The sequence below is a fragment of the Calliphora vicina genome, chromosome 2, assembly GCF_958450345.1.
Source record: "Calliphora vicina chromosome 2, idCalVici1.1, whole genome shotgun sequence".
NCBI classification, from domain to species: Eukaryota; Metazoa; Arthropoda; class Insecta; order Diptera; family Calliphoridae; genus Calliphora; species Calliphora vicina.
The window spans coordinates 68,722,056-68,737,745 of NC_088781.1; the positions used below are offsets into that span (position 1 = coordinate 68,722,056).

Consider the following 15,690-nt stretch of genomic DNA (forward strand, 5'->3'; position numbering starts at 1 on the left):
GGAAATCAAATAATTGTGGTGGTGTGCATGAAACTGAGTGCATAAGAACTCAAGATCAAAAGGATATGACTAGTTAATGTTAGAAGGGTGCTGAAATTTAATGCTAAAATAATATTTTCACAATCATATGACATCATGTGGTCTTTAAAAATTACAAATAACACTGTTCAACAGTGAAAAAAACACACGATCATGACGATCGTAATTGAAACACAAAAAATAACAAAAATGTGTTTTCAATTACGAAAATTATCTATTCAATAATTTTTGTATTTGAAATTCAACCAATAACGAAAATTGTATATTCAATTGCCAAAAAATTCAAATTCAAAACTCAAAATTCAATAGAAAATATCAAGAAATTTTGTTTTTGAGCAAATGAATACTTGATTTAATTATGAAATAATTGAAACCAGTTCAATATGGGATAAATGTTTGAATTGAAATATATTTTTTTCTGTGTAGATATGTTCAGATTGCATTTATATGTTCACAATTCAGATTTACCATAGCTACAATTTTGCTAAATATTGTTATTGAAAAATTAAGAGTCCCTGGAAGTTATTCTAAAAAAAGTAAAAAAAAAATGTCTTCCTATATTTTTTCAACAAAAATGCACGATAAAGCTATTTATTGGAAACAAAATGTTTAACAAAATTTATTTGGCGGACTCTTGGCTATATTATTGCCATATAAAGTTAAGCCGTATCACAAAGTCTGAATTGGCTGTTAACCAAAAACTGATGACAACTTTTTTAGAGGCCCCACTGAATTTCAGAATCTTTGGGGGCCCATAAAAAAAAATCAGTCACCAAAATGGACAAACTGAGTATAGGGTTTTACTACCCTTTGGTAGTAGAGTCGAACCTATACTGTCATGATCTTGTGTTTTTCCAAAAGTCTTCAATTTTTACATAGTGTAATGAAATCATATTCAAATATTCATTTATTTTGGTAAATAAACGAATTTCAAAACAGCGGAAGACAACTGTTAATAATATTAAATTTGACACTGTTCCTATTTCATAGAATCCTTTATTTAGCTATCGCAATTTTTTACTATTTTAATTTAATATTTAAGGGAATATCTGAGACCAGACGGCCTGAGTAACATATCGAAACTATCAGAAAAGAATAAATTAAAATTACGTTAATTGACCTTCCATATCATACGACTGCACCATTTTAAGTAATAAAGGACCTGCTTCGAAAAGCATAGGCGCTTAATTTATTTTTGTAAATAATACATGGTTTATTGAATTGGTTTCTTCTTATTATATTTGCATCATTAAATTATCTTTTTGAGGTTGCAATAGTCATAAATGTCCACATGTGTTCGTTTGGGTAGCATCAAATTCCACGGATACATGGATCCAAGGTAACACAGCCTTGATTACTTCAATGTCTAACATTTTAGTTTTATTTCAATAAAATCCAATTAAAAACTAGCCATATTTAATTATTTCGGCACTCTAATCATAACACAATTCTTAATTATATCTAAATTTTTATAACGGAATAGGAGTATGGCGTTTTTTGGATAAAATGTTTATCCTTTTGAATTTTAATGTCCTTAAATTTGTTTGTATTAATAGTAAATTATGGTAATAGTTTTTAGCAATTTTTTATATTTATTTTTTTCAAAATTTTCGTAGAGTTGCATTTTTTTGCTCGCACAATTTTACCACTGTTTTTACTAAAAATTCTATAATTATCCTTACGTAAAAAAATATTAGACAAAATATCATACAATAATTGCCTATGAACAATATGAATATAAAAACTGCAGATGTGGACAATTGGATACCTTTTTGAGCAAAATCAGTGCTGTTGAAAATCACATTGCATAGAGTTGCATTTTTTATGCTCGCTACTGTATGTATATTCGCCACAAATGTAATAAACATATTAGGATCTTTAACACAGCATCTCATCTTACTAGCCATAATGAAATAATATAACAAGAGAAATTATATTTATCAAAAAAAAAAAAAAAACAGGAAATTAAAGCAAATTTTTATTTTTGAGGCGTTCGCTGTCAATTACAGAAAAACGGACCCTTACCTAACCGAAATATTGATAGTTTAAGTAGTTTTTTCTTATAATCACCTACATATATCGTGGTTGGCGTAAACGTCATACGCCTACGACTGTTTCGTACTAGATTAAAGATAAAATGCAAACTGTTTCTTTAATCTAGTACGAAACTGTCGTAGGCGTATGACATTTACGCCAACCACAAGGAGGAATTTAAAAAAAAATCTAAGATATTTTGTGATCGCGCTAATCTACAAATAAAAATCTTTAGTTTAACATTCAAGTTACGAACATTTGCATAATTTTTTTAATACGAAAAACATATGAATAAATAATATTTGCCCAATTCACAGTTGGTGTCGTAGCGTTGTATGTCGTAATTTTTTTATTAATGTTTTGTTTTTGTTTCGAAAAATTTGTTTGAAAAATATTTATGACATACAATGCTACAACACTACGACATCAATTGTGAATTGGACAATTGTAAAACTTTGAGTTATTTGCCAAATAGTTTAGTATATTTTCAGCGAATTTTCAATATTTTTTATATAAATTAGTTTATTGATATGTTTTTATTGTATATAGTGAAAAAATTTTGAACCCTTTTACCATAGGCCTAACTTATAAGGATGAAACTGAAAAAAGTTAATTTTTAACATCCTTGCGATATCACCAATATATCCTGAAACTTAGTTAAACAAAATTGATGTCAAAGAAAAGATAATTTTGTGTAGAATACCAGTACAAAAAAGCGTTTTTAATTTCCTCAAAAAAAAATAGTTTTGACTATGTTTTATCAAAAACATTTTCCGCGGCACCAAACCAAAATGTCAATTTTGTTCCTCTGTGTTATGAATAAGGGCGATTTTTATGGAACTTGAGAAAACTATATCTTAAAGCAACATTACACTATGGAAAAACACACACTCATGACAGTATAGGTTCGACTCTACTACCAAAGGGTAGTAAACCCTATACTCCGTTTGTCCATTTGCCCTCAAAGATTCTGAAAATCAGTGGTGCCTCTAAAAAAGGTGTCATCAGTTTTTGGTTAACAGCTAATTCAGACTTTGTGATACGGCTTAACTTAATATGGCAATCAAACACGTTTTGTTAAATTTTTTCCCAATAAAATTTTGGCAAAAAATGTAACAAAATTTTTTTGTTACATTTTAGCTACATATATTATGACCATATATAGTTAAACGGCATCACCAAGTCTGAATTAGCTGTAGGCCAAAAACTGATGACATTTTTTTTAGGCCCCACCGATTTTCAGACTCTTTGCAGGCCCATAAATTATTTTTTTTTGCAAAATTTAACACATTATTTTTATATCATTGCGTAAATGTTTTCTTGATAATTTTACTCAAGTTATATCGCATTGCTTTATAATAAACTATATTTCGATATACTTTTTTTGTTCCACCCGTTTTATATTTCCCATACATTTCTGGAGATTTTAACAAATTTAAAACTACATACATACCACTTTACTTCAATGTTACAAATGCTACAAATTTTTATATTTTGGTAATACAGTACGGGCTCGATTTGCGCAACCGAAAGGAAATCGAGGTTGTTGCGATATTCGAAATGTTGCAATAAGCAACCACTATATACGCTATTATTATACCCTTCAGCTTCGTGAGAAGGGTATATATAAGTTTGTCATTCCGTTTGTAATTTCTACATTTTTCATTTCCGACCCTATAAAGTATATATATTCTGGATCCTTATAGATAGCGGAGTCGATTAAGCCATGTCCGTCTGTCTGTCTGTCTGTCTGTCTGTCCGTCTGTCTGTCTGTTGAAATCAATTTTCTGAAGGCCCCAGATATCTCCGGGATCCAAATCTTCAACAATTCTGTCAGACATACTTTCGAGAATTTTGCTATTTAAAATCAGCAAAATCCGTCCATAAATAACGGAGATATGAGCAAAAATCCGAGACAACCTCTGAAAATTTCATCAAAAAACACAATGTATTGCATGCTTTGACAAAAAAACAACAAAACGTATGGTTGGATGTGCAAGCTTTGCGTATTTTGTTTTTTTTTATGTTTTGTTTCTTTTGGCGTTGTTGTTGTTTTTTATACAACTAAACGTTAGTTTGGTTGTGTGTTGGTTTTTTTGACAAAAAAACATCAAAACGTATGGTTGGATGTGCAAGCTTTGCGTATTTTTTTTTTTTTTGTGTTTTGTTTCTTTTGGCGTTGTTGTTGTTTTTTATACAATTAAACGTATGTTTAGATGTGTGTTGGTTTCATTGCCTTGCGTATTTTGTTTTTTCTTTTGGTGTTCTGTTTGGTTTGGCGTTGTTTTTTGTGTTCTTGATAAATTTAGGATGCTGTACGTTGAAAGTGGGCAATGTACATACATACATATATACTAATTATAAAAAATAATAATGCATCCACAACAAAGGTGAAGGGTATATAAGATTCGGCATAGCCGAATATAGCACTCTTACTTGTTTTTTATTCTTTTTTTAACAAAAACATGCAATTTAATTAACAAAAAATCATTTATTAAACAAAACAAAGTAAAAATAAATATAATATGTACTCGAATAAATAAAAAAATATTTTAATAAAAAATAACTGTGAATAAACAGCCAAAATTCTTTATGCGAGCAGTGTCGTCGTGAAAGTATTTTTTAGGTGCCTATGATTTGGCAAGTAGTTTTGAATTACGCTTCTGATTAAAAAAACAACCAGAATAAATAGAGAAGGGAATAGAATAACTTGTGAATAATATTACATAAGAAAAAAAAATAAAGTTGCACTTATCGCGTCTGTTTTTTGAAAAAAGTTGCAGTTATAAAGACTCTAATGTTAAAAAATAGGCTGTTGCGCTAATCGGTCAGTTGCAATAATAGGTAGTTGCACAAATCGAGCCCGTACTGTATTTTTTCTTCTTTCTTTTTAATTAAAATTTCTTAATGTGGTATTTTGAAGAAATTGTAAGACTTTTTCATTGTGCTTCACGTATGATTTTTTAATCTCCGATTATCACAGGATCAAGGAAACGAAAAAGGGCTGGTTATTTCACAAGATAAACAAGTGAAAAAATTTACAAATTCAATTTATTGATATTTTTGCTGTATTGTCAGACATCAAGTGAGACTGTAATTTAATATAACTGCATTTAAAATATACAGCCCAATTATGAATAAAAAATTCCCCGGGAGTTTTTTTCCCCATTGAATTTGAATAGGAAAAATGAGAAAAGGAAAAAAACTCCCGGAGAATTTTTATTCATAATTGGGCTGATAATGTAACGGTACAACATTAACTGAATATTAATTTTTTTTTAATATTTTATTTATTGTATCTTCACAAAATAATGTGAACTATCAATAAGTTGTTCAAATCTTAAATCTAAATATTAATTTTTATTTACGTCCCACCACAGTTGGACGAAAAATTATGTTTAATTTATAGATCCTATCATCAGCGCAGGTCTGTTGGCCATTACTTCTCATTAATGTTCGTGCAAGTGGGTTTGGGTGAACTTCTAACTTTTTCAAATATGACTCCGCTTGTTTTTTTATTTCATTTTTCACCAGGGAGACACCTAGGTCCTTATGAATGTTAATATTTCTCACATACCAAATCTGTGAATTTTTTCAATATTAGAAGCTGAGGTCGTGTCCCATAATTGAATTCCATAGCACCATATGGGTTTTATTATTGAACTGTACAGCAAAAGTTTGCAATCTAAACTCAATCTCGAGTTTTTACCAATTAGCCAGTAAATTTGTAGTAATTTTAACTTCATTTGAGTCAATTTCGTATCTATGTATATGCTTTTTCCAGGTAAGACGTCGGTCTAGATGCAGACCTAGATATTTAACTTCAGTTTGTTGAGGTATTATATGATTATTTATTAGGATTGGAGGGCACGATTCTCTACGCAATGTGAAAGTGAGATGTATACATTTTTGCTCGTTTACATTTATTATCCATTGTTTTAACCACCTTTCTATATCTTGTAAAAGTACAGATGCTTCTTGGGGTTTTCATGAATGGCTAGTATAGCTGTGTCATCAGCAAAAGTTGATATGTGGGTTCGACTGTTTGTAGGCATATCACAAGTATATAGCAAATATAGGAAGGGACCCAGTATACTTCCTTGGGGTACGCCTTCATATTAAATATGAATATAATATGTATGTATAAATTTATACATAGTATGAAATTCTTCATATGAATGTTAAGGTAGGGTCACACATGGCAAATATTTGACGAAAAAGACGTAACCACTTTATTTAGCATACATTTGATTGACGTAGTTTAGCACCAAATAAAATAAAACTAAAGTTTTGAAAATGTTTTAAATTGTCCTAAGTAAAAGGAGTTTTTGAAATAAATAAGAAAATTTAAATATATTTTATTTAGTGGTTACGTCTTTTTCGTCAAATATTTGCCATGTGTGACCCTACCTTTAGGGTTTGTGTCTGTACTATAGTTAGATTTCAGCTAATGATGGAATGGGTGAAGGAAGAACTATATGATCAACTCAAAGCTTTTATTCAAGCACTCATAAGCAGTGCTGTTTGAGAGGAATTATGCAACTTTAAACAAGCCTTTAAAACCGTTATATTTGAATTCAAGTACAATTTCGTAACAATATTTTATCTTTTTCAAATTTGAATAAATAATATCAAATGTCTGGTTTGATGAAAAAAGGGGGTAACTTTTTTCATATTAATTATCAGTAAAAAGCAGAGACCAAAAATAACTGTTATTAAATTTTTTGAGACTGAAAAAGTTAGGCATAAATCAATGAATAATTTTTACATTTTCAAATAAGAGTTATTCATAATAAATATTTTTTTTTTAGTTGCTCATAACTTTTATTTTCGATTTATATTTTTTTACGTTGCCTAATAAGTGTTATTCATAATATATATTTTTTTACGTTGCTCATAACTTTTATTTTCGATTTATATTTTTTTACGTTTCTCATAACTTTTATTTTCGATTTGTATGAATTTTCGTGCGTTTGTTCTGTAAAGATTTTTTATATACAACAAAAACAAATTTTTCAAATTTTTGAAATTTTGTTTTTGCTTTCCATATAAATATCACTTTGTGACGTGATTTACAAAATTAGGGCCTTATTTTCATTGAGAATAACTATTATTTAAAGAAACAAAAATTTATTTCTACAATATAACAGTTATGGCTAAATTTTTTTAGATATTTCTTATAACAGTTATGTCTTTGGTAAAAAGTGTAATTTGAAAATAATATTTCTTGGTCCTTTTATTGAAAAAATTTATTTGAATAAAAAAGTACAAAAATTATATGTATAATTTTCTTCCTTGAAAATTAGATTCTGATTTTACCTTATTCGATTTTAAAATAAAACCACATGAAGTAACTTACTTACATTTTGCATTAAAAAATTGGTATAACTTTGCAGAAATAACTGAACAACGTTAAAATAATTTTTTAATTACATATCTGCGAAATTAACCAATCCTACTACGATAGATGATTTTAAATGACTCTTCAAAAATATGGTACATTAATTAGATATTGATTTTTCCCATATTTTTAGTTTCTAGTTAAATTTAATTAAAAACTCATTGTATTTTGATAGATTTATGTGATTTTTATTCGTATGTCTTGTCATATTCTTAATTACTTTTATATTGACGTATGATTTTTTATTTTTTCATTCATTTATTAAATAGTATAAATTACGAGTGGTAACATTTAAAAAAGTGCATGCAAACAAAAAACTAAAATAAAATTAATTATAAACCATTATATTTACGAGTAACTTTCTCAATCATATGTTTTTTCTATATCTTTGAATGACAGTATTTATTATAAATACTTGACTTAATACTAATTGCAGCTGATACACAAATTATATTATTTATTTTAATTATAATATGCCTATTATTAATTAATATCGTTTAAGATATTTCTAAAACAAACAAAAAAAAAAAACAAAGTAAAATGACTTTAAAAAAAATCGTATATAAAGTTTTAAGTAAATGTGACTATTTCAATTATGGCAATAAAAAAATATTTGTCTAGACAAACAAATACTTATATTTATTATATGTATAATAATGTATTTCTTTCTAAAACACAGCATTGTTTATGCGGTTTTACAACCGATTTTTTGTTTGTTATTTTAAACAAATTAATATTGATTGTTGCAGTAGTTCGTCCTGATTTAATTTTTTTCATTTATTCAATTCAAATTTAGTAAAATGTTTAATGTTGCTTGCAAAAACAAATATTTGAAAAATAACTCGCACCAAGTTGTATAACTGGTTGAGAACTTAATCACATGTGTAATTTTTAAAATCCTCACAAAAATCTGAAGCCAGTGCCAAAAATATTTTTTGCCGACTTTGCACCCTTTACGAATCCTAATGTAGTCATTTATTAACCGATTTAAAATTCTTAAAGATATGTATATGAAAATAATATCTTTTGAATTGATTGTCAAAGTTGGGGTGATCTGAGTAGGATAATTTAAATTTTAGCATATCTGTAATCGATGTTAATGTTTTTTTTTATGTATGTTCTAAAATGAAATGAAAAATTCTACGCAGGGAATATAGATTTCATTAAAAATTAATATGGCTTTTAGTATATTTATTTAAATAATGATCACAGATCAGTACGGATTGGCAGTTGTCAAAAAACTGATATCGATTTGTATGGTTATTTTGCTATTAGAAACTTTTATAAAGAAAAATCGTAGTCTATGGAATTTTACAGGAGAAACAAATTTTGAATGTAATATATAAAATCCAAACAGTTCCCTCAACAAAACACTTGTATTCAAGATATAATTAAAGGAGTCGTCCACACAATGTAAATTGGATGTTGCAGGGTACCTTAAAATGAACTGGAACATGTTCTTAAATTAAAATCATTTTTTTTTTTGGAAATAAATAGAATATTTGAAAAGTTTAGGTTTGTTTCGGATTATGCAGAATAATGATTGTTTGGCCGAATATTAAGTTCGTTTAGGCCTGAAAAAAACTAGAAATAATTTAGAGCCAAAATTAAACAAATCATGAACTATTCAAAAATGTTTGTATGTATTAAGTAATAAAAACAACCCTGAAGGAAACCTGGGGACAAGTGTTCCAAATCTCCATTTTTGTCGACTAATTTGGGGACATTGTCAATGTAGCTTCTACATTTCAATGAATTTGAAGACGAATCTTCCAGCTGATATGAATTCGTACCTTTTTGTTTTTTTTAATTTTTTAATGTAACGTCAAATGTTAACAAAATACTTCAGAAAAGTACAAAAAGGTAGACTAGAATTACTAAAATCTACTAGTGAGTCTATGGTTCCAACTGGTTACTGTGTCAATAGTAAGTCAATACAGTTCCACTATTGACATTTCTTGCAGGGGATATATGTATATGTACTTTTCAAAAATTCATACACAGAAAAAAAAAATTCATAAATGGAATGATTTGTTTCATAATTATTATTAAAATGGCAAGTTTTTTTTCCCAAATTTTTTCAATCAGAACATGTTCACAAATATTAGAAAATTGTACATGACGGAAATTTTTATTTTTTACATTTTCCAAGGAAAATTTTATATATTTTTCAACAACATAACAATGAGGGTATTCATTTCAAAAAAAGGGAATATTACACACTGATTTTTTTACACTTTTACACAACAAAAACATGAACAAATTTCCATAAAAATACTATTTTTTTTTAGATTTCATTGTTTTTGTTGTGTAAAAGTGTAAAAAAAATCAGAGTGTAATTTTCCATTTTTTTTAAATGAATACCCTCAATATGTATAAATGAAAATTTAAATAATAATTTGAAATAAAAAATAGCGGTATTCACAATGTAGAGTAGTTGGCCTAATAAAAAAGCATAAGAGCTATTTATTAACAAACATTTATATTTTTAATTTATTTTGTTCTTAGTTTTTTGCTATTGTGCTCTTTAATTAACTACATTACCAGGCCGAGTACTCTACATTGTGAATACCGCTAATATGAATTGAAATCAATCAAAAGTATTATTTATATTGAACTTTTTCTGTGCAAATATTTTCATTTCTTTTTAAGAATTTGAAACCGATTAAAAAATTATTACGTTAGGATTCGTTAAGAGCGAAAAGTAAAATCAAAAACAAAAATTTGTTTAAATGGATTTCAAAAATACGGTGAAGAATCCTCAACCATACCTACCACCTTCACGTAGGTAACTTAGCAAAATTTTAAGCTAAACAAATTTAAATTTATTCACTTAGCGAGTAGTTATTCCCGGTAGTACAATGTTAAATACTGTTTTAGCAAATTATACCACAACTTTATTAAATAAAATATGTTTGCACTTTTGGTGATTTTTCAGTTTTATTTAATAAAGTTGTGGTATAAATTGGCAAATTAGTATTTAACATTGTACTACCGGCTATTAACTCGTTTGGTAAAAAATTTTAAAAACAAAACGAATATTTACCGAATTGTTTATTTTATATTTGTTCCCTTCATATATTTTTAAATCCTTTTTTTTAAATTGTGACATTAAATGCAAAGTTTTAAATTATAGATTATTAAATATATAAAAATTTATAAAATATATAAAAATTGGTTTACAAAAAATCATTTACGAGAAAAATGTGCATATCATTGCCTAAAATGCATAAAGCCCTTGCTAACATTCCAAATAATCTGCAAACTAATAAAATATTCTATATAGTTAGAATTAAGAATGTATAGTCGGTCAAGGCCGACCACATCGAGTATGGATAAATGTACATCGTAAAAATGTATTCCATACTTTACTATAGTTTTATGTTTTGGGTTTTGGAAGCGTTAATTCTCTAATAATTTAAATCTAAAGAAGCAAATAAATAAATAAACCCATGGCATTCATATGGTGGCTATGAATTCCGATTTCAACCAAGTCTAAGAGCCATAAAAGTACATGGGCAAAATTTGATAATTTATATGGACTGGCAGTCGATCTACACAGAAACTGATTTTATATCGAACGGTAGGGAAGGTCGGTGTTGAACCAATATACATATGTGGGCGTTACAAACCTAAGCGGAAACGCATATTACCGTCTTCACTATGGTGGTTATAAATACAATTGCATGAAACATAGTTTTCAGTTATTCACCCCTATCGCGAATCAACATTTCACATGAAATATTTTCCTTTTTTCGTTCATCAACTTTGTTCACGTGAAAAAAATTCCCCTTGTTGTGAAATTTTTAGATGGAATTTTGTTACGAACAAAATCAACTATCGTGAATGTAAAGTTCATCATGATTTTCCCGATAGCAATTTTACCTTCGAGGGAAATGGATATTTCATGGGAACAAAATTTCACATGTTATTGCCGATAGTGGTGATTATTATAGATTTTTCACATAACAAATATTTTTTAACTTCACAATAAAACTATTTAAATGTTAGCTAGGGCCGCTTGCATTTGAAACAACGATATACATATATGTATATCTATGAATGGTAGTACATATCACTGATAAAATATAAGATCGATAAATTCGAATAAATATGTATGTAAATGTAGGTAGTATATAAATTTTATATTTAATTAATAATTGTAAATATTAATTTTATATAAAAACGAATGTAAATTAATAAATAACAAAATTTATAGAACAAAATAATATTCATAATAAATTTGTCAGTAAATGTTTCGTTGGTTTTTCGTTTGAAAAAATAAAATAAATAAATGTGTTTGTAAAAAGTGATTATGAATGAATGTGGGTAAATTTAATTGTTTTTTTTTTTTAATTGTTTATAATAATATTTGTTTGTGATTTAATTTTTTGGTGTCATGTATTTACAGTGAACAAGAGTTGTTTGTGTATTGTTTAGCTTAAAAAAGAAACAAAATAAACAAAATATAAAAGCAGTCTATTACAAAGATTATTAAAAAAAAATACTTAAATTATAATATACAATTCAACTAAGCACATTTGTTACAAGAAAGTGTATTTTTATAAACGAAATTAAGAAATCGTAAAATTAAAAACAAAATAATCTCGATATTATAATACTTTGCAGCAATAATTATTTCCAAACTGTTTGTGTCATCATCATAGTTACAGCTTCATACATAAATTCACAACAACATTTTGAAATGTTAAGGAACCATTTCTATTTAATATTTATAGCAACCGATTTGTTGCACCTCAAGAATTCGAAGATTTTTTTAGCTACAAATATTACTTTACTTGTCACATATTAAACATTTAATTCTTGTCGTCTCTTTGGCATTTTATTTAAACTATGGGTGATGGCGTTAGAGTGGCTCGTGTGGCACGCGTAGGAGATTTACTACTATTTTGTATATTAGCACCATTGCCATGAATACGGAAGAGTTCACCCACCGTTATGGCCACTTGGACCGCACCTTTGCCTTCCAGCACATCTGCAGCACAGCATATTAGATTCTAAAATATTGCAAAGTGAAATTCGTTATTAGAGAAATGTTTAGATTCGTTTAAAATTAAAATGTTTAACAAATTAAACTCTAATTCATTTTAAATATTTCATTCAAATTCCTTTCTTAACTCTTTCGGGACGGAGTTTTATTTTGAGAACCAAAATATATACGCTAGAAATTTTTGGATATTCTAAAAGATGAGGAACAAATATTATGTTCTGCATACTCAGAAATCCTGAAATCGTCCTTTGATCCTGGGACATATAATCCCAATCCGTGTTCTTGATGGGAGATTCGAAATTAAAAAAAGAATAAAACATCAGAATATTACTAAATTTAGATGCAAGTACACATATATTTGCTTATTTATAGCAATTTATAAATGTAATTAGGGATTTAATTTGTGGAATAATCCAAAACACTTATAACACAAAGCGTTGTTGCAGCCTGACCATATCATCTTTGTACACTTTTCGGTACCAAGTGAAGACCAGTATGCTCTACTGGCATACTGGTCTAATAAAATAAAAAGGGAGACAAATATTTGGATCCTCTGATATAAAAAAACTGGAGCAAGGTGGGTAAAAATTTTGAAATTTTAATTTTCAATTACGAATATCTCCTAAGCTACAAGAGATAATTGATAGATACGATAAGGGTTTTTATAGTGCTTGACGAGGACATTCTTTGTTTAGTATTTTTTTTGAAATTGGAATCCAAACGAGGGAATCCCAAAGTTTCCTACTTTGGGATCCCCTGGCCACGCCCCTGGTGGGTCCATGAGGTCCAAACTCAAAACTTGAACTCGACAAGAAGTCCTATTTGCGCATGTTAGAGATTTATTTCTCTCTATATTTTTTCTATACTATTTTCTCTATATTTTGTCTATACTAAAGTGCGGCCGACTTCAAACTGCTCAAATTTTAACAAAGTTGTGAAATTCATTTTCAAGCTGCATGAATACGCTGACATGTACCGTTATGTTTTTATTCAAATATTATAATGAACTCTTAAACATGGTTTAGGGGTTATTTAGATAAGAAATTGCATTTGAAAATTGCTGGGACGTATTATCCCAGTAGCCCCGAAAGGGCTTTGCCCAACAATTCACTTAAAATCGTAGTCAAATTTTATTCATTAGTTTTAGAAAGTTGATGTTTTGAAAATATTTTAAAATGCTATTTTTATATTGTCTGTGCTATTACATATCAGAAAATATGGTATAATTTTAATTGCCCTTATCTACAAATAAAAAAATTGGGTAACACTGTCAGTGCCCAGAAAATCAACGCTTCATTTAAAAACCTACAGGCACTAAAAAATAGCAAGGATACCCTACAAAGTATTAGGATTATTTAATATTAAAATTTTTTTTTTTTTAATTTTTAAAGTTTTAATTATAATTTAATATAAGTGTACGAATTTAAGTGAAATAGGAATTTTGTGATATTTTTTTAATTTTCATCAATATTTTTTTAAGGAATTGAGATTTTGTTAACTTTTTTGTTGAAATGCATATTTTTTGTTCCAATTAATAAAATGACTTTTAATTTTTTATATAATCACCTATTATTGCCTGTATAATTTCATAATATTTAAAAAAAATATGTTGTACGATTTTGAGTGACACACACTGTATCATTAAAAAATTTGTTCCATAAAAATTCATTACTTCTCTTATAATAATTTACATTGGTTCATCCTAGAGTTACGGGGATATTTGCATGAAATTATTATATGGCATACGTATCCAGATGTCTCTACAATATTTGCAGAGCATGTAATTTCCTATATAAACATGGGAATGAGGTGATTACTTCTTAAAATATAATCAAAACTAAATAGGATAATTGAGAGCCAAAAACCTAATTTATGAGAATGCATTGTCATGTATATGAGTGAAAAGAGCAAAATTTTGTTTAATAACTGAGATATTTATTATGTTCTATGCCGCAAATTTATGAAACCACCTCTTTTGAAAATGCCTTAAATGCCTTTCTGATGTCAAGACAGAGTAATAAACGAATTCACTTTAACTTGTTCTACTAACTATTAAATATTTTTAATAAAGTCCTAAGTAATTTATATTATTATTTTTTCTTCTTATTAGATTAAATCATTAGTAATAATGTCAAAAGTGATGTTAATCAATGATTTTTTATTGAATTTGTCACCATCGGAACTTCGGTTCTAGACTCAGTTATTCCATCTATGATATTTGTTCAAAATTAACACATTTAGATCTAGTTCTGAAAAGAAATTAACGCTTATATTTTCTAGAAAAAAGATAGCTCATCGATTCTGGGATACATGTATCGTTCGTTATATTTTATTTTAAAAATGCTCACCATAAAATCCCGTGAACATTTTTTTTGAAAAAAGATTCTATGTATCTTTATTCGAGCCAATGTGTAAACACTATAAAGTTATTTAAAAATCATATTTCAAAGAACGGGTTCCAGATGTGCTTGTGTTATCACTAGCTACATATATGGATGTAGTCCTTCTATAACAAGTGATTAAATAGTTCAAAAACCTAGAGCTAGTATTTTACTTGTTAGTAAAACTTAGCTTAACACGCTGTTAAGTTAAACCAGAAACAAATTTAGGAGCACTTTAACCATTGATTATATTTCTCACTAGTGTATTACGAACTGTCAATTTTGTTAGCATAGCCAAATTGCACATTAGTCAAATTACATGTGCAAGTTTTTTGTTATGCACCTAAAATATTTTCGCGATTAGGCCACGATATAAACTGTTATACAGTTAATTTTTCGTGGGTACGAGATGCAATTACATATGTACTTGAATTGCAAAGATTTTACATTACTAAACAACTTTATACATATTTCCCTGATATTCTCTGTAAATTCGCTTTGAAATATTTAAAATGAATTATTGAAAAACAAATGTGTTCAGCAAAGAATAAAACTCATTTCGAAAATGTTTAGTTTAGTTTTTTTTTGTTTATATTGTATCAAAAGTAATTCATGGATTTTGTTTAAATTTTCTGTTGTTAAATTCATTAAATTAATAGAATAATAAATACGTACGAATATATAATTTATGCGCGTGTGTTGTATATGATTGCATATAGGGTATATAATAAATGCAAATATATTTATGTATGACTTAAATATTAGTATATATGTGTATTTATATATGTATATAAGAAAGGTTTTTCATCTTTGTATTTATCGTA

The 15,690-nt window shown here is 27.6% G+C and overlaps 1 protein-coding gene across 1 annotated transcript in view; it reads right to left on the minus strand.

The window, feature by feature from the left end:
- Positions 1-11,810: 11,810 nt before the first annotated feature.
- Lrch (Leucine-rich-repeats and calponin homology domain protein) overlaps positions 11,811-15,690 on the minus strand; it is a 52,634-nt gene continuing 48,754 nt past the window's right edge. The window contains exon 10 of the mRNA XM_065501047.1: positions 11,811-12,492. Within this exon, the coding sequence (XP_065357119.1) occupies positions 12,322-12,492 (171 nt within the window). The 3' untranslated portion in view covers positions 11,811-12,321. The remainder of the gene's footprint in view (positions 12,493-15,690) is intronic.